Source organism: Mustela putorius, unplaced genomic scaffold, assembly GCF_011764305.1.
Source record: "Mustela putorius furo isolate JIRA1106 unplaced genomic scaffold, ASM1176430v1.1 tig00000596_pilon_pilon_pilon, whole genome shotgun sequence".
NCBI classification, from domain to species: Eukaryota; Metazoa; Chordata; class Mammalia; order Carnivora; family Mustelidae; genus Mustela; species Mustela putorius.
Window position 1 is genome coordinate 16,739,078 of NW_025421428.1, and position 19,753 is coordinate 16,758,830.

Below are 19,753 nucleotides of genomic sequence, written 5' to 3' on the forward strand. Positions count from 1 at the left end.
TCCCCATGGTTTAATATTGCCTTTGTTTCCCTTGCCTTAGGAGACATATTTAGAGAAATGTTGCTACTGCTGATGGCAGAGAAATTACTCTCTGTTCTCTCTTCCAGGGTTCTTATGGTTTCAGACCTCATACTTATGTCTTTAATCCATTTTTTTAAAGATTTTATTCATTTATTTGATAGACAGAGATCACAAATAGGCAGAGAGGCAGGCAGAGAGAGAGACAGAGAGGAAGGGAAGCAGGCTCCCCGCCGAGCAGAGAGCCCAATGCGGGGCTCGATCCCAGGACCCTGGGATCATGACCTGAGCTGAAGGCAGAGGCTTTAACCCACTGAGCCACCCAGGTGCCCCGTCTTTAATCCACTTTGAGTTTATTTTTGTGCATGGTGTAAGACAATGGTCCAGTTTCATTCTTTTGCATGTAGCTGTCTGATTTTGCCAATACCATTTTAAAAAAGAGATTTTATTTATATTTTTTGAGAGAGAGCAGGAGAGAGAGCGAGTAGGGGGAGGAGTAGAGGGAGAAGGAGAAGCAGGGAGCCTGACATGGGGCTCGATCCCAGGACCCTGAGATCATGGCCTGCGCTGAAGGCAGATGCTTCACCGACTGAGCCACCTAGGCGACACCCCCCCACACCAAACACCATTTATTGAAAAGACTTTTTCCGTTGCATAATCTTGCCTCCTTTGTCATAGATTAATTAACCCTGTAAACATGGGTTTATTTTTGGTTTTCTGTTTTGTTCTTTTAATCTATTTTTGTGCCGGTACCATACTGTTTTGATTACTACAGCTTTATAGTATATCTTGAAATTTGGGATTGTAATACCTCCAGTTTTGTCCTTCTTTTTCAAGATTGTTTTGTCTATTCAGGAATTTTTCAGTTCTATACAGATTTTAGGATTATTTGTTCTAATTCTGTGAAAAATGCTATTTGTATTTTGATGAGGTTTGCATTAAATCTGTAGATTGCTTTGGGTAATATGGACATTTTAACAATATTTGTTTTTCTAATCACATGAGCCTGGAATGTCTCTCCATTTATTTGTGTCATCTTTGATTCCTTTCATCAACGTTTTGTAGTTTTTGGAGTATAGGTCTTCCCCCTCTTTGGTTAAGTTTATTTTATTATTTTTGGTGCAATTGTGAGATTAGTTTCTAAATCTTTCTTTCTGATATTTCATTATTAGTGTATAGAAGTAGAACAGATTTCTGTATATGGATTTTGTATCCTGCAACGTTACTGAGTTCATTTATCAGTTCATTTCCTGTTTTTGTCACTTACAGTTTTTTGGTCGAGTCTTTGGTGTTTTCTCTTTAGGGTATTATGTCATCTGCAGATAGTGAAAATTTGGTTTCTTCCTTAGCAATTTGGATGCCTTTTATTTCCTTTTCTTGTCTGATTGCTGTGGCTAGAACCTACCGTATACTATGTTGAATAACAGTGGTGAGAGTGGATATCCTGTCTTGTTCTGCATCTTAGGGGAACAGCTCTCAGCTTTTCACCATTGCATATGATGTTAGATTTGGGTTTTTCATAGAAGGCCTTTATTATGTTGAGGTATGTTCCTTCTAAAACCTACTTTGTTGAGGTTTCTTTTTTCCATGAATGGATGTTGTACTTTTTTCTTTTTTAAAGAGAATATATCATGTATTCTTTTGCCATTTGTCATTCAAATGTAAGATTATAGGATTAAAAAAATATTTTATTTATTTATTTGACACAGAGAGATCACAAGTAGGCAGAGAGGCAGAGAGAGGAGGAAGCAGGTGCCCTGCTGAGCAGAGAGCCCAATGCAGGACTTGATCCCAGGACCCTGAGATCATGACCTGAGCCAAAGGCTTGACCCACTGAGCCGCTGAGGTGCCCAAGATTATAGGATTTTTATCTTACTTCTTTGATTTTGTATTTATATCTCTTTTCCCTTATATGAAGCAGTTTATCTTTTTGTTTTGGGTTCACAGTAAAATTCAGCAGAAAGTGTAGATTTGCTGTATATTCACTGCCCTTGCACATGTACAATTTCCCTTCCTATCAGCAACCCCCCCCCCCACTAAAAGTGGTGCATTTGTTACAGTCAATGAGCCTACACCCGGAGTTCATAGTTGATATTGGAGTTCAGTCTTGGTGTTTTATGTTCTAAGGGTTTGGACAAATATATGAGGACATATAGCTACCTTTATAGTATCTTTCAGAGTAGTTTCACTGCCCTAAAATTCCTTTTTTTGTCTTTGATTTTTGCTTATTCTGTTTTTTAAATTATATTATTTAAAACATTGTATTTTTAAGTATGTTGGCTTTGTTTGCTTGGCAACTATGTGGCTTGCAAAATCCACAGTTGCCAAGCAAAAGTTTCCAAGTAACTTGCCAAGTTGCCAAGCAAAATTTCTTGTTAGCCTAAATAATTTCTCTGTAGATTACTTTGTTTTCTATGTAGACACAGTTATACTGCCTATAAATACATAATTTTTGACCAATGAACTCGTTAAAGTCTGTTTTTCAATTTCCAATTATAAAATTTAAATCTTAATTGATCTTTTTATTCCTGATTATTGCCTTAATTTCTAACTTAATTGCACTGGGGGTTAAAGAACATGACCCGTATGATGGTTTCCTTTGAGAAATACTTGTAATTGCTTTACAGCTTGGCACGCGGTCAGCTTTTGTAAGTGTTCCCCCCTGTGCTTAAGAGGAATGTGCTGGGGCACCTGAGTGGTGCGAGTCGGTTAAGCACCCAACTCATCATTTCGGCTCAAGTCATGATCTCGGGGCTGTGGGATCGCTTGGTGTGAGGTCTGCTTGTGAGTCTTTCTCCCTGCCTTTGCCCTTCTCACTCATGCTTTCTCCCTCTCTCCCTCGCAAATAAATAAATAAATAAATAAATCTTAAAAAAAAAAAGGGAAAAGGGGAATATGTTTTCTCTAATTTGGGGAACACTGGCCTTAAAAATTTTTTTAATGTATTTTTTTTATTATGTTCAGTTAGTCACTGGCCTTTTGGTATTTGCTAAATCAAGTCTTTATTGGTAAATATTCTGTATATTCACTAATATTTTGCCATGTCAATGACTGACCCATTGATAATTGAGTGAGGTATGTTGAAATCTTTCTTTCTTTTTTTCTTAAAACTTTATTTATTTATTGGACAGACAGAGATCACAAGCAGGCAGAGAGGCAGGCAGAGAGAGAAGAGGAAGCAGGTTCCCTGCTGAGCAGAGAGCCCGATGCGGGACTCGATCCCAGGACCCTGGGATCATGACCTGAGCTGAAGGCAGAGGCTTTAACCCACTGAGCCCCCCATGCGCCCCCAAATCTTTCTTTTTTTAGATTTGTCTGTTCTTGGAATAGTTTGGAACATGCAGCTTATTGTAGAAAACATTCTGACAGGTGACCGGGCGTTGTTATGTATGTTTCCACAACAGTAGCTCTGTGAATCTGCATCTCTTTTGTGGGGCTTTTTTTAATTTGTTTTATTTCTTCATTAAAACCCCCAAAACTTCTATTAAGATATATGTTGCTTTCTGTATTTGGGGGATTATCTATGTGTGTGAACCCTTACATCTCACAAGGTCCGAGCTACCACTGCTGACCCACTGTCACTCCAGTGATTTTTTTCTTAAAGTCTGTTTTTCTGATGCAAAAATAGAACTGACCTTTTTTCTTTTGAACATTTGGCAGGTGTATCACTTCCCAACTTTTGGCTTGTGACCTGTATGTGGCCTTACATTTGGGGTGTGTCTCGGGGACACTGCCTAGAACTGGGGGTTTGAAGCGTGCAGCCGGAGCCGGAGCCAGAGCCGGGCCGCACGTGCCTGTGATGGTGTGGGGGTCACTCCAACTCGCTTCGCTGGTCTCTTTTGACCTTTTTATTGCTTCATCCGCTTCAGAGTGCGGCGTTTGTTCCGTTTCTCCTGGGCTTTTTTCTTCTTTCCATTCCTTTTAGGAATACTAGAAATTGGCCACTTATTTGCTTATGCATCACATTTTCCCCTCTAGTTTAAAAGCTACGAACTCTGTTTCGGTTTCTTCTCTCACGGCGCTCCCTGTCATGGCCGCTGCGCGTGTCGCCAAGTCTGTCGTTGGGTTTGCTCTAAGCTCCCGTGGGCGATGCTGGAACCCCAGAGGGGCAGCTGCAATCACGCTTCTCCTAGCTTCCTTGTTACAGTCGTCCTTTGTGGGATAACACTTTATCCTTTAACTAATCTTAAAAAGTAGATGTTATTATTGTTTTGACTTTACAGAGATCATGTCTCTTTAGGTCCGTCCGTTTCTTGGCTTTTCTTTTTATATTCCGTCTTAGATCTTTATATCATTTTTATTCTTTTTTCATTGAAGTTGATTAATAGACAGTGTTATATTAGCTTCAGGTGTACAATACAGCGACTTAACAATTCTTTTTTTGTTTTTATTTATCTGAGAGGGAAGAGAGAGAGCATGGGGGTGGGGGAGAGCAGAGGCAGAGGGAGAAGCAGATTCTCCGCCGGGCAGGGAGGGAGCCTGACCCAGGCTGGATCCCAGCACCCTGGGACCATGGCCTGAGCCAAGGGCAGACGCTTCACTGCCCGAGCCCCTGGGCACCCCGAGTCAGCAGTTCTCTGTATCACCCAGTGTTCGTCATGGTCAGTGGGCTCTGGAGCTCCTTCCCCTATTCCTGCGTCTCCCTCCTACCTCCTCTTCAGCAGCCGCCAGTTTTTACTCTGCATATATGTGCCCGTTTTCTTGCTCGTCTCTTTTTAATTTGTCTCTTTTTATTTTTTATTTTTTTTAAGATTTATTTATTTGACAGAGAGAGAGTTCACAAGCAGACAGAGAGGCAGGCAGAGAGAGGGGGAAGCAGGCTCCCCGCTGAGCAGAGAGCCTGATGCGGGGCTCGATCCCAGGACCCCGAGATCATGAGGCTTAACCCACTGAGCCACCCAGGCACCCCTGTTTGTCTCTTTTTAATTTGTTCAAATGTTTTGTTTCTTAAATCCACATGTGAGTGAGGTCGTATGGTATCTGTCTTTCTTGCATTTACTTCTTTCATTTAGCCTAATACTCCCCAGATCTGTCCGTATTGTTGCCAGGGGCGAGATTTCATTCTTTTCAATACCAAGCGATGTTCTGTCATGTGTGTACCACATCTTTATCCACTCACCTGTCTCTGCACCCTTGGGCTGCTTCCACACTTGGCTGTTGTAAATGCTGCTGCCATGAACACAGCAGTGCCTGTAGCTTTCTGAGGAGTGTTTTCCTGTTCTTTGGGTAAGTACTCAGTAGTGGAATCACTGATCATGTGGTAATTCTGTTTTTCGGGTTTTTTTTGAGGAGCCTCCGACCGTTTTCCACCATGGCTGCACCAGTTTGCATTCCCACCAGCAGTGCGCGAGGGCTCCTTTCTCTCCACACCCTCCCGGCGCTTATTATTTCTTGTGTTTTTGATAAATACCATTTTCTGTCTTTCTTAACTACAGACCTTCCTGCTACAAGATGCTATGTGCATTCCTGAGAATGCCGTGCACTGGAGAGAATAGGCCTTGTCGGAAAGTTAGGGTAAAGGGCAGGGATGCCACACCACGCAGCTCTGTAACTAGCACCCGACGCCAACGGGAGCAGCCCCAGTAGAGCCACATGCCCGAGAAGTTACCTCTGTTGGCACTGACACAGCATCCAGCCTTGCTGTCCATCCCTGGCATGAGCTTCCTGGAGGGCATTTGCCTCTAGCGGAGACAGGCCTCCTCTCGCGCGTGCCGCAGTGTGCAGGGGGTAGTAATTGGGACTCACGTCTCGTCTCCCCGACACCCCACTTTGGGATTTTGCCCCTCGTCCCCAGATACTTCATCATTCCCAAACACCAGTCTTCATTTCTTTCTCCTTGTAAGAGTGTCGCTTTCTACTGGGCTGTTCCCTTACACTGCAAGTAGGTACATGGCCTTAGGGGGAAAGTGGGAGCCAGTGCCTGCTGTGAGGACGCACGAAGCCTGCTGTGAGGACGCACGAAGCCCTTGGACCACGTCCAGCACGTGGCTGTTGTGCGTGCACGCTCTCTCGTCCCCACTCGGCAGCTGGCCATTTTGCTGGGGGGACTGTCCCATTTCGGGATTTAATTTTCGTTACTGTCAAGTCTCGCTTATTGGTTTTCTTGTTCGTTTTTTAGTGACTTGCTTCTAACAATGAACTTACTTAGTCTGCTGCAGTTCCGTTTTGATCCTCTCCTGTTTTTTTGGTCTGCTTTGACTTAGTTGACCCCATTTGTTGTTGCTGTAAATCTGTTTCAGGAGGAGTATTTCCACCTGGTTTCTGGCATCTTTCCACTTTATCTTGCGCGGCAAAACTCTTGAGTCCATATTGGTGCAGCCTTATTGTTATTGAGGAGTCTGAAGAGAAAAGCTATGGTTTTATTTATTTATGTATTTATTTCCAAGATTTTGTTTATCTATTGGTCAGAGAGAGAGCACGCACAAGCAGGCAGAGAGGCAGGCAGAGGCAGAGAGAGAAGCAGGCTCCCCACTGAGCAAGGAGCCTGATGCGGGACTTGATTTCAGGACCCTGGGAGCATGACCTGAGCTGAAGGCAGCAGCTTAACCGACTGAACCACCCAGGTGTCCCGAAAAGCTATGGTTTTAAATAGTAAATTTTTCTTAATTTAAAAGTAATGCATGCTCATCATGAAAAAAATTTTTTGAATGTTAAAAATGTTGTGAAGAGAATTAAAATTCCTGTCTGCTGTTGAACGATCACCACAATTAGTACTGTTTTGGTGTTGCTTCTCTCGCCACATGTATTCCTGTTTTGGAGTTGAGTCATCTGGGATATACAACTATGCAACCTTTTTTTTTTAACTTACAATATCTTAAGCTTCTTTTATCGTTGAAAGTATTTGTAGGCATTTTAAATATCTATAGTATGGTGAATCATGAATATTGCATAGTCTTTTTCCAACGATTGTACGTTTTATAGTTTTTTGTTACTATAGAAGAACTGACAACAAACACCTTTGTGAATGCAGGTTACAGATTAAATCAGTGAGTAGAATTCTTTAGGACTTATTTGCCAAATAGCTTTCTGGAAGGTTCTGTAATGACATCAGTGGGGGAGCTGCTGCCCTGAGCTCTTCCATGCACGCCCGGGACCTTTCCTCGGGCCCAGCTGTCCTCCCTGGGACTGGCGGCTGCACCCTCCTCTCCACTGCCTTCTAACATCCCTTTTCTCGTGAGATGCCATGTGAGGTCCAGTCCTGGGCCTTGGCTCCAAGTCACCGCCCCGTCTTCCCGGGCACCCCTGTGGTCTCAAAAACTCCGTTACCCACAAGAATAGAAATGCACCTTGGGATAGTGAGAAATGAAAAGTCAGTGGGAGAAAAAGCACGATGCACAGACACCAGAATCCACTTAACAGGAGCAGGCATCTGCCTAAGAGAATCCACTTAACAGGGCGTTTTAACCCTGGGTAGTTTGAGCGGTGGGAAAGCAAAGGATGGGACTGAGGGGCAGGGCAGCGAGCGGTGAGGGGCCGAGCGGGGGGCCCCTGCGAGATGTGGGCTCTGCTGAAGTCCTCCCTGGGCGACTGTCCTGGCTCTGTAGGCCTTTGCCAGGGTCCCAGGCTGGGTCCGCCTGGACTCCTGGGTTCAGAGGAGTGTGTGTGGTCCAGGGCAGGCCCCTGCTCCTCCCTGTCCTGCTGGCCTGAGATTCCTGCAGGGTTTTCTCACCACACAGACACGTGCTGCCTTTTCTCCAGGAGGCACCGAGCCCTGAACCCAGTGAGTGGAGCCTGATGGCCCTGGTCTTGGGGGCCGAGGGGGACTTTGGTGTTCATAGAACATCTAGATCAGTCGTCCCTACTGGGGGCAGAGGTGCCCACAGCCAGGGGCCCAGGGCTCGGTGCTGCTCCCACCCTGACCCTCATGCAGGGGGAGGGGAAGAAGGGCGCCCAGTGCTGGCTCCATCCTCAGCAGCTGTTGGAGGGAGTCTCCTGTGAAGCGGGGTCTTAGGCACATGCTCTTCTCTGGCTGGGTCCCTGGAGGCCAGTGGGGTTGGGGCTGGAACCTGTCTGCTGTGCAGGTGACGCCATGTGATGCCAGCTTCGCAGGTACCATGTCTCTAACTGGGTGGCCCTGTGTCCTTGTAGGTGGTAACGTGGACCTGGAAAGCCAAGCCGAGGGGAAGAAGGAGGCGGAGGCTGACGGTGTGGTGCGGAGTGGCCCCCGACCCATCGTGCCGTACAGCTCCATGTTCTGTTTAAGCCCCACCAACCTGTGAGTCTCCTGTGTGCCCACACCATGTGTGCCTGTCCCATGTCCGTGGCCATGGTCCACGTGCACGGTAGCAGCGTGTGCTAGACATGGCCTGATGGGCATGGATTCTGTGCACTTTAAATGTACTAGAGTCCTGATCACCCCAGCAATCTGCGGTCACCCCACAGATGAGGACGGAGAGCCACAGGAAGGCCCCAGGCCTGTCCGCAGATGCACAGGAGTGAGCCCCAGCAGTAGGGCTAGGGCTTGACCCCGGTCAGCCGCAGAGCTGCCATCCCTGCTGCTGGACTGCTCATTGCCACGCACGTGTCCCATTTATGTCCCTCGTGTGTCCATTTTCCGTTGTGCCCACTGTGCATGCACGCCTGCGTTTGTCCACGATGTCCACTCACCTGTCCGCCTGTTTCTCCACTCTGTTTACCATGAAGTCGCCAGCGTCTCTCATCCCCTCATCAGTCCCGCTGGTGCCGTAGGTCACCCAGTTCTTTCCTAACAGCAGGTTAGGTGCTGGGAGAACAGGGGAATGAGCAGAACGGACAAGGACCCCGTCCTTGATAAGCTTCTGTGCAGGTCGGAGAGACAGCAAACCAGACGAGTCAGTAGGGCACCAAGACCTCACAGGGTGGGAGGTACTGGGAGGCAGCCCAGAGCCGAGGAGGGAACTGATGTTAGGGTGGGAAGGTCAGGTGGGGTGTCAGTAAGAGGTGAGGTGGATGAGGAAGGGTGGGGAGACCGTCCCCGGCGGAGGTGGTAGACAGAGCCAAGGTGCGGGGCAGCAGGGGTCCTGAGGGCAGAGGGTTTGATGGAGTCTGGCTGTGCCGTCCGGCCCCACCCCACCACACGTGCCTTCTCTCTGCCCAGCCTCCACCACCCACCCTCCCTCCCTGTCTTGAGCTTTTGCTCCCCACCCATGTCCCGGGAGCTCACTGGGCTCTGCTAGGGAACACGGTCCTGCCTGCGAGCACGGACGTGTGCCGGAGGAGCGGGTGGTGGCAGCGGACGGGGGGGTCGGTGGGGACACGGCCAGCCTTGGCTTCCGCAGAACCCTGCACAGAGCTCCACGGGCAGGCCGGGTCTTCAGGAGGAGATGATGGAGGTCGTGTGGGGAGTTTGGGAGTGAAATGCTTGGGAAGAGATTTTGGAGAGAATCTACGGAACGGGATAAATTAGATGGGGAGAGGGAGGGAGATGTCAGGGACGACCCCCAGAGTTTCTGCATGCCGGCTGCCCCCCACCCGCCCTGAGCTGGGAGCAGGCAGGTGTGGGTCCTGTGGAGCAGGGACAGTCCACATTGTGTCTCTGCTGGGGATTGGGAGTCGGGTGGACTCCGGGTATGTGTGAGGGGGAGAGCCGAGGGGGATATTCAGTCCTGAGATGCAGGATGAAAGAGGCAGAGACGGAGGTCCCGGAGAAGGGAGGAGAGGTGTGTGTGCACAGGGGACGGCGTGGCAGGAGGTCACCAGAGGCTCTGGTTGGTGGGGAGGCCAGAGTATGGCAGTGGTCACTGTGAAAGGGGAGCACAGTAGCTCCTTCAAGGCAGAGAGAGAGTGGGTGGGTGTGGCTGGGAGGTGGAAGGTCCCTTCAGACCTATGGTCCTAAGAATAGGAAGTGGAGGTGAGAGAGGGGGCTGGGCTGCAGAGGTGAGACACGGGTCTGTCCCTGCCTCCCCAGGGCACTGGTTCTGTGGCTGCTCCTCCCTGTCCCCTGGGACTGGCTTCCCTGCCCCCCTTCCTCCCCACCGAGGGGTCTTCCCAGAGCTCCTGGTCACTGCCCGCTGCCATGTCGTAGGCTGTCAGCATCTCAGAGTCTCCCGTTGGTGTCTGGCCACACTCCTGTGCAGCACCAGGCCCCACGGTCCAGCATGTGTCTAACAGCAGAGTTGTTGTCAGTAATGCCCGTGGTGCTACAGGGAGGCAGGTGACCCCACAGCCCTGGGGGGGACCCCACAGCCCTAGGGGGGACCCCGTAGCCCTGGGGGGACGAGCACGGGCCAGCACGGACCTAGAGAAGGGTCCTGCATTCTCCAGAGAGGCCTGCCATGCACAGGAGGCTGGGGTCCAGCCTTGTCCTTTCTGAGCAGAGCACCCGACACCCCGGCCCCGCCTCTGTAAGTCTCTATAAATCTGTAGAGGGCGCGGCCGTCCACACACAGCAGGGGACTGTGAGGGGGTGGCTTTGAGCCATCATCCCTCATGTGCCGGCTCTGCTGTGGGTTCCTGCAGCCTTCCCGGCCCTCTTGCCGGGACGCCCCTCGGGACTCGGAGGCACCAGCAGGCACCTGGCCACTGCCCGCCACCTGCGGGGACACAGCAGAACCTGGGTCTGGGGTGGCGCGGCGCGCAGGGAGAGGCTGGGTGTGTGGCCTGGGGAGGGACCGGTCCCGCTCATCGGGGCCTTGCGGTGGTGCTCTGCCTGCAGGCTTCGCCGCCTCTGCCACTCCATCGTGACCATGCGCTACTTTGAGATGGTCATCCTTGTGGTCATCGCCCTGAGCAGCATCGCCCTGGCTGCCGAGGACCCAGTGCGGACAGACTCCCCCAGGAACAATGTGAGCGCAGCCCCGGGCTGGAGGGGGCCGGGCCGGGTCCTGTCTGCTCGCTGCGGGGGCTTGGGGGCAACGGCCAGGGCTGGCTGACAGGCCTCCTGCGGTTCTAGGCTCTCAAGTACTTGGACTACATCTTCACGGGCGTCTTCACCTTTGAGATGGTGATAAAGGTGAGGTGTGAGGTGCCCTGGTGGCCCAGGACTTCGCTCGCCTTCTCTCATGATGGGCCGGCCGGGCTGGGGTTCCTCACGGGTTGTGTGCCAGCTGTGCCCTGGGTGTGTGCTCGAGAGAGAACCCGTGCACGCGGGCCTGCTCCTGGGTGTGGCGGGGGGGCAGAGGCCAGTTCGCCAGAAGCACACCCACTCTGGGGGAGCCCCCGGGGGCCACTCCTGGCTCTGCCACCCACCAGCCAGGCCTCCAGGCTCCCGGGAACGTGTCCCCCTCAGGCCGGTCTCGTGATGTCAGGCTGGGAGGAGGGAGGGCTGAGTGGGTGCCGAGGCCGTGTGCTCAGAGCTCTCGTGCTTCCTGTGAGGTGGCGGACGCAGCCCTTCACCATGGTTCTGGTCTGCGCCTTGAGTCCTGATGGCCTTTGCTCCTTCCTCGGCGTCTGCCAAGGGGCTGCACGTGTATGTGCACGCACGTGTGCAGTCTTTGCCCACAGGGCCGCTTGGGCTGTGCCGCAGTTTCGTGACTGGTGTCTGTCTGTGCGTCTGTCCATCTGTGCGTGAGCTCCGCTTCTTCTCTTCCTCCTGCAGACTCATGGGGGAGGCACGTTCTTTGTTGTCCCATTTTATAGACGTGGAAGCTGGCGCTTGGACACATTGGGGTGCTGGCCAGAAGTTGTGGGACTGGCAGAGCCAGGTCCTTGTGAACCCCACCAGCTCTTGCTCCTGTGGCAGAGAACTGACCCCCTGCGGGCCTGGGCGGGGTGTGGGCTTCCTGGGGTGGGGGATGACTGCAGCCTGGCAAGGGGAGGGTGTCACCAGCGGGTGGGGAGCCCAGGCAAGATCTCAGCCAGCCGTGACCATGTAGGGATATTTGGATCATTGGTGCTGAGGTTCAGAGGCCCTGCTGAGGCCCTTAGAAGACACGATTGGTGCGGCATCCTTCCCCCCAACCCCATGAGTCTGGGGCCTGGCCCTGCTTTGCTTTCTGAAATATTCGGCACCTAATATGTGTTTCTCCCCTGCAGATGATTGATTTGGGACTTCTGCTGCACCCTGGGGCCTATTTCCGGGACCTGTGGAATATTCTGGACTTCATCGTGGTCAGTGGGGCCCTGGTGGCATTTGCCTTCTCGTAAGTACCATGTCTGCCCTGGGTCTGGCTGGGCTGCCATCCAAGGGCTATGGTGGGTGTGCGGTTCAGGCAGGAAGGGTCCCCACTGGCCTCCATGGGCTGTGTGCAGCTCCCCTCCTGTCTACCTGGGACTGGGCTGTGTGGGGTTGAGAGCTTCTCATGGTCACCTGTCCCTGCCACGGCCTGTGGTTCTGACACTAGTTGGGCAGGCCTCCGGTTCCTCTGGTGCTTGCCTCTCAGGTCTTTGAGAACCACTCACCTGCTCTGACCTCGGCTGTGCCACCTGCAGAGCTGGAGCTGGCGGCCGCTGGTGGGCGCCTTCCCCCAGCAGTGTTAGACCCCCGGTTTCTCTGACTCCCTAGTGGGCGACACTCAGCTCCCTTGTGGCTGGGCCTGGATTGACTCCCTCAGACCCTGCATGGTGGTGGGTGTGGGGCAGGTGTGGGGGCTGGGGTGGAGCTACAGGAGAGACCCAGAGATCAGGAAGACCCAAGGGACAATATCTGCATCTTCTCTGAGCACTCGGGGACGGCGGCGCCTCCTCACTGACTCTCTTCTCTTTGTCTCTTTGTTGCTGGACTCTCGGTAGGAGCTTCGTGGGGTAATGCCTTCCCTTTGCCTCACATTGTAGCACAGCATGGCCTTTCTGGGCCGGTTCACTACCATGTCTCACCTCTGCTCACCCTCCACTGTCCAGAGCGCATGCTGCCGGGAGCCGTGTCCCAGGCCATGGGTCGCTGCCTCACCTCTGGGGACTGGGCTGGGGGCTGGGGCTGGGGCTGGGGCTGGGGCTGGGGCAAGGCCAGCCTTTGGTGAGCAGGGCACCCCAAGTGAGTGTTGGAGGCCGGGAATGTGGGCCCTGAGGTCAGTGAGGGCCTGGGTGGGAGCTGCTGTCCCCATGACTGCCAGGATGTTGGCCATCCTGACGAAACTTCCATGTGTCTTCTCCAGCAATGGGGCTTGCTGTCTTCTCTCTGTTCCCCACGACTGCCTCCCGGCAATGCGTAGCATCTACTGTGGGGCCATAACCGGTTTTCTTTGTATATAAAGTGTCAGTGAGGGGCTTAGGAGTGAGACAGGGAAGGGGTACCGTCGAGCTGGGCGGGCTCAGAGTGAGAGAGAGTCTGAGCCAACAAGCGAGAAGTGAGGCCTCTGGACACAGAGCATGGACCACCTTGAGGCCTCCCTGCCGAGAGTCCTCCCCCAGGAAAGGAAAGCAGTGACCTCCCTTCTGTATCTGCCAGGGGGCTGTCGGCCCACCCTGCCTCTCTTCTCTTGGGACTGGTCTGCAGGGCCTCTGGAGGAACCTGGCCTGGGGGCGGGTGTCCGGAATGCTGGGGTGACGGGAACACCTGACACGGTGTCTGGAGGTTGGTGGTTTCAGAGGGAGTTTGACCTGGCTCGGGGATGTAGGCCCTGGCTGGGTCTTGGGGCAGGTATAAGGGACTAGGGCTCCCCAGCTCTCCTTAACCCACAGATCCGACCTGAGCCTCATAGCTGCCTTTCCCTCGAGCTTAGCAAGAGCTCAGAGAAGAGCACTGGAGGCCCTGCCCCCTCTCCCCATGCACAGGCTCCTTGGGAACTTGGAGGGAGGTGACCTCTGAGCAGATGGACTAGGACCCCCAGTCCTGAGTCCTCAGCCACTGCTGAGGGGGGGCTGTGGCCTTGCTTCTAAGAATCGCCTCCTTAGGCAGCGAAAAGTTCGCTCAGGGGATCACCCCCCCACCCCGCTCTCTGCCCTGGCTTTGGGTTGTCGAGAAGGCTGCCCCCAGAGTCTGACAACAGCTGGGCCCCTGGCAGCCTGAGGGAGCCAGCCAGGGCTGCCCCAGCTTCCTTTGTGCATGGCCCCGATCTGGGCCTACTGGTCCTAGATCTCCAGGCTTGCGTCGGGTACCTGGAATCTTCTTTTCCTGACTCTGTCGTACTCCCCCACACTGGGTTTTCTTGTCTGCTGCTCTCTTTGTCTCTCTGTGGGCTCTTTCCTCCTCCTCCTTCCCTCCCTCTCTGTTTTTTTCTTTCCTTTGGTCTGTCTGTCTTTCTTCTTTTGTCCACCCTTGCGTGGCTCCGTCCCTTCCGCTGCCCGGTGCTCATCTAGCGTTTGCCGCCCTCCTTCACGCCCCCGCTTCCTGCAGGCCCGTCTTCCTTCTCCTCCTCTCCCTCCCGGGCAGTTCTCCCTCATCTGGAGGAGTGGGGGAGCAGCTGAGTGAGGACAGGCAGGGAGACCCAGTCACGTTCCCCTCACCTCCCTCTACCAGGACTGAAAAGCAAGAGAGATCAGCCCTTCTGGAAGGCTCTTGCCCTAATGGCTTGTAGGCTTCTGAGCCAGGTCTGCAGTCCCAGGGCCAGCTCCCTTCTCTTCTCTTTAGCCCCATGGTTGGTGTCAACATGGCGGCCGGATGAAGCCGGTTTGGGTGGGCGTTAGGGGACCCCTGGCATTGAGATGGCGGATGTAGTCTGTGAGAATGGGTTCTTTCCATCCGGAAGCCCGGCTTTCCCCGTATACCAGGTGCTGCTGCCCTGGGCCTGGCCTTGGTCTGCTCAGACAAGGCCTGGCTCGTGCTCCCACAGGAGGGGTGCGGCGGCCCATGCAGCTGGCCGGGCAGAGGCCTGCCTTTTCCTAGGCCGTCAGCCCTGGGGCCTACGACTGAATGCTCAGGGGAGCGCCCCCCGGTGGCTTTGTGGGAGCGGCGCGGGTGTGCGTCCTGCTGTCCACATGTGTGGCTTCTCCCTTCTAGAGGATCCAAAGGGAAAGACATCAACACCATCAAGTCCCTGAGAGTCTTGCGCGTCCTGCGGCCCCTCAAGACCATCAAACGGCTGCCCAAGCTCAAGGTGAGAGCTTGGACCTGGGCTTGGCCAGTGTGCAGGGCTGTCACGTACGTGTAGGGCTCTGCATGCATGTATGTGCGTGTGTGCATGTCTGTACACACGGGTGCGCAAGTGTGACGGACTTGTGTGCCATGTGTGAGTGCACACATGTGTGGCGTGTGGTGTGCGTATGTCCACAGAACTCACCTGTCTGGCTGCAGCCGCCCCCCCCCCCACAGTGGGATGGGGTGAGCGGAGCTCAGGGAGAATCCCACGTTGTGTAAATGGGTCCGGCTCCCTCAGCTCCGTGTCCCCAGAGGGGAGCTTCCTCTAGGGAGTGTTCTGGAAGGCTCCTCTCCCTTGACCCAGCAGCACCAGCAGCTGTTGGACAGGGAAGGGGAAGGGCTGCTGTGGGGCACCTGGGTGGTTCAGGGTCCAGCTCCTGATTTCAGCTCAGGTCATGATCTCACGGTTGTGGGATCGAGTCCTGAGTCAGGCTTTGTGCTCAGGGGGGAGTCTGCTTGGGATTCTTTCTCTCCCTCTGCCTTCCTCTCTCTCTCTCTCTCTCTAACTAAATTAAATAACTTAAATTTTAAAAAGGGAAGAAGGGGTTGCGGAGAGAGGTAGAGGGTCCTGAGGGAGACGCAGGGAGGGCAGGTGTCCCTGAGAGGTGGTTCCTGGGCTGGGCCCCAAGGATTGGCATGGCTGAGGCCCTGGAGAAAGGAAAGAGTGTGAACCCAAGCCCTTGGAGTTGTGCTGGAATACGATATGTACTGAGCGTGGCCCTCACTGTGAGGAGTGCTTGCGAACCCTCCACTTGGTTAAACCCACCAAATGGTGCAGTGATGTCTCCTGCGCAGCACGCAGAGGCAGGCCTCGCAGACCTGAAGCAGTGTGGGGATTCCAGAAGGCGGTGTGCTTGGGGGAGGGGGCTGGGGGTGGCTTGAAGGCAGCCTCAGGTGGGGACTCAGACCTGGGCAGGCAGCTCAGAGGTGTCATGGCCCCTGGGCAAGGGGGCCATGGCCGCACTTGCTGAGACAGCCACTGGTGTGGGAGTGTGCCAGGCGGCATCTCAGGAGATGATTGTGCACCTGCTTCTTTGCACAGCCCGGGCTGCCAGGGGTCCCCTCAGCTCTGAGGGACAGGGACCAGGCCAGGGTCCGCCAGGCAGTCCAGGGCCAGCTGAGCTTCCAGGCAGGGAAGATCCTGAGAAGAAGCTTTGGTGGTGGTGCTAACAAACGGCAGAGTCACCTCTGGGCTACACCAGAACATGCTTCAAGTTCCCGTGTCGGAGCTGGCCACAACACTGCAGCTTTTCTGCCCCGTGTTGGCTCGCACTGATGGGCAGGGGCACAGTGTTCCACCCCCCGCCCCCCCGGCAAGCCCGGACGCGGGAGCAGAGGGCTGGCCGTCTCCCCACCCTGACCCCGTTCCCGTTGTGTGGGCTCCTCCCGACGCTGGCTGACCGGGGCTCCAGGCCGGCCTCATGCAGGTGGCCTGTCCAGTGAGTGTCCTGCCAACATCTGGGCCGTCTGCCCGTGTGGCCCCTTCTCATGCCTTCTGCCCCCCTCCAAGTCCCGGGAGACGCAGCGGCCGTGTCGGGGGATGGGTGGCGGGTCCCTCCGTGGGTCCGGCCGAGACCCCAAGCCTCTGAGCCGGGCCCCTGCCCCTGCAGGCCGTGTTTGACTGCGTGGTGAACTCGCTGAAGAACGTCCTCAACATCCTGGTCGTCTACATGCTGTTCATGTTCATCTTCGCTGTCATCGCCGTGCAGCTCTTCAAGGGCAAGTTCTTCTACTGCACCGATGAGTCCAAGGGGCTGGAGAGGGACTGCAGGTGAGCCAGGGCCGGGAGGGGCTGGGGAGGGGCCGCGGGGACTCGACTGAGAGCTGTGCCTCTGCCCCAAGGCTGCACGGGGGACTTCCGGCTTGTCTTCCTCAGCAGAGTCAGGGTCCGGCCACTCTGCGATGTGCTCTTCCTGCCCATGGACATGTGCTCTTCCTGCCCACGGGGGCCGCTGTGGTGGCCAGAGGGCTCCAGGCCAGGCTCTTGGATCAGGGGGCTGCCCTCTCTGGACCTGGCCCCACCCCACAGGAAACAGGAGAGGGGCGCTCGGTGGGGGGGAACTAGGGGAAGGGGAAGTAGGGACTGGGGTGGGTGCTGAGCAAGGCAGCAGGGGCGGCTCCTTCTCCCTCCCGCAATCAATGGTCCCTGTCACCTCTGTTCAGGCAGTGTTCTCTGGTGCGAACGTGTCACCGCGTGCCTGCCGCTCTGTGCCTGCTGGGCATGGGGGATGTTTCCAGTCGGAGGCCTTCCTGACTCGTCCAGGGCACACTCGGGCTTTCTGTCTTGTGCTCTTCAGCCTTTCTGACGTGGGGCTGGTGGCCCTTCTCTGTGGTGTGATTCGTGTGGTAGCCAGGTGATGGACCGCTCAGTGCCCCAGGAAGGGTCTGGGCACGGCTTCACCTGTTGTCCTGTATAGGCTGTCTTTCTCTTTCTAACTGATTCGTAGGAGTTTTGTAAGGCCCTAGATCGCCATCCTTTGTCAGATCTATGGGTTACGGTTGTCTTTTTCTCCTTTGGTGGGGTGTTTTCAACTTTTTAAAACGTGTCTTTTCTGAAAACAAAGTCGTGATTGTAGTATAGTCCACTTTATCCCTGTTGTAGTTAATGGTCTTTGTGTCCTGTTCAGAAAATCTACCTGAAGGTCAGGGAGAAGTCCTCTTATGTTTTCCTCTACAAGTTTTATTTTTGCCTTTCCCATTTGGATCTGGGATCTCTCTGGGGTTGATTTCGGTGTGTTGGGTGAGTGTTGGTACAGACGGATTTCTGTGGTGGACACCTAGCTGGCCCGGCACCATTTATTTGCAAAGATCCATTCTCTCCCCCATTCCGTGGTATGCTTTGTTTTTATTAAGGTATGATTCCTATGACTCATCCCCTGAAAGTACACCGTTCAGTGATTTTTTAATGCATTCACAGATATGGGCAGCCATCACCGCAGTCAATCGTAGAACATGTTCATAAGTTAGAAATGACACAAAAACTCCCATGTCCTTTATTACCCGCCAGCTCCCCACCTCTAGCCCTCAGCAACCATGGATGTATTTTTTGTCTTTACAGATTTCCTTGTTCGTCTAAAGGAAATCATAACTATGTGGTCTTTTTTGTCTAACTTCTTTCTTTCAATTTTGAGGTCACCCTCAGTGCAACGTGTGTCTGACCATTGTTCCCGTTTATGGTTGGATTTTATTCCATGCTGCGGGTGTGGCCCAGCGTGTCTACCTGGTCCTCTGTTGACAGACATCTGTTGACAAAGGACACCAGTCCTTTGGCTGGTGTAACTGATGCTGCCATGAAGTGTTTGTGTGGACGGATGTTTTCATCTCTCTGGAGTGGACCCGTTGTCCTGGACTTGATGGGTCCATGGGGATTCTGCTGCCCCGCCTCAGGGGCCGCGGGGCTCTTCCGGCACGGCTGACCGGGTCTGTATTCCCAGCAGCATTGGGGGAGAGTCCTCATTTCTCCATATCCTTGCCAGTTCGTCTTCTTTTCCCTTTTAAAAACTAATTATCACTCTTTTCCTGGGTATAAAGTGGCATCTCACTGTGGTTTTCTTTTGCATTTCCTGGATGACTCCTGATGTGGAATGTCTTCCGTGTGCTGATCGGACGTTGGTATACCTTCTTTGGAGAAATGCCGATTCAGATATTTCACCCATTTTTTAAATTGGGGCATTTTTTTTTATAATTGATTATAATTGTTCTTTATATACTCTAGATCCAACTTTTACCAGAGAGATGATTTTCCAGTATTTGGTCCTGTTCCGTGTCGACGAGGCTCTGAAGCACAAAGCTTTCCATTTTGATGGCATTTGCTTTACCTCCTTCTGGGGTTGGCGTCCCGTCTAACAGTCGTTCCCCTCATCCGAGCCCCCAGGGTCATCGTCTCACAGCTTTCTAGTGTCAGCTCTCACCTGCACATCTTCGGTCTGTTTTGCGTCTTGTACCTGGAGGGAGGTGGGGTCCAGCTTCCTTCTTCTGCGAGCAGCCCCCGCTGCCCAGCACTCTCTGTGGAGAAGACTGCTCTTCCTCCGTTGGACGGGCAGCCATTCCAGAAATCAGCTGGCTGTAGACAAACGTGTGTATTTGGATTCTCTGTCTTTACACTCTGACCTCGTGTGTGTCCTCATCTCCAGGGGCCAGTATCTGGACTATGAGAAGGAGGAGGTGGAGGCTCAGCCGCGGCAGTGGAAGAAATACGACTTTCATTACGACAATGTGCTCTGGGCTCTGCTGACGCTGTTCACGGTGTCCACGGGAGAAGGGTGGCCCATGTGAGTGCTCACTGGCTCCACGCGGCAGAGCAGGGAGAGCAGAGGGTCAGCTCGGGCAGGGAGTCCCCACCCTGCGTCCGGGCATGTTTTAGTCACCCAGCAAATGCCCCATTTGCCCCTCCTGGGGCAGACACGGCTCTGCTCTCCAGGAGTGGGAGGAGCAGGAGATCCAGACGAGGTGCACAGCACAGCCATCTCCTGAAAATCGTTTCTGAGTGGCTGAAGGCCGGAGGGAGGACGGGCTACTCAGTATCTCCCTGTCCTGCCCTCTGGCCCCAGTTAAGGGTGGGCAGAGGGATGTATGTGTTCCGTGCCATGCTGGATGACAGGGGACTCCCTTTGGGGCTGGGAGGACCACCACTCAGAAGGTGGGATCAGTGCTGTGTCTGGAGCCCAGGGCTTTCTAAAGGCAGGTGAAGCTGGGCATGAGCAGGTGTGAGCCAGGAGTCAGCAGGGAGGGCAGAGTTCCTGGGCCTCCGCCTGTCCTGGGGTTAGGACCTCTGGGCCCTGGAGACTGCCCCTTGATGGCTGT

General features: G+C 53.6%; 1 protein-coding gene across 9 annotated transcripts in view; it reads left to right on the forward strand.

The window, feature by feature from the left end:
• Window positions 1-19,753, forward strand: part of CACNA1B (calcium voltage-gated channel subunit alpha1 B) — a 185,349-nt gene that overhangs the window by 116,864 nt on the left and 48,732 nt on the right. For all 9 annotated transcript variants that reach the window (XR_006607487.1, XM_045082838.1, XM_045082843.1 and 6 more), the window contains exons 21-27: window positions 8,107-8,233; window positions 10,652-10,781; window positions 10,889-10,948; window positions 11,971-12,077; window positions 14,813-14,909; window positions 16,561-16,721; window positions 19,084-19,221. Coding sequence is in view for 8 of the 9 variants with exons in the window: in XM_045082838.1 (XP_044938773.1) it covers window positions 8,107-8,233; window positions 10,652-10,781; window positions 10,889-10,948; window positions 11,971-12,077; window positions 14,813-14,909; window positions 16,561-16,721; window positions 19,084-19,221 (820 nt within the window). In the remaining variant the exon portion in view is untranslated. The remainder of the gene's footprint in view (window positions 1-8,106; window positions 8,234-10,651; window positions 10,782-10,888; window positions 10,949-11,970; window positions 12,078-14,812; window positions 14,910-16,560; window positions 16,722-19,083; window positions 19,222-19,753) is intronic.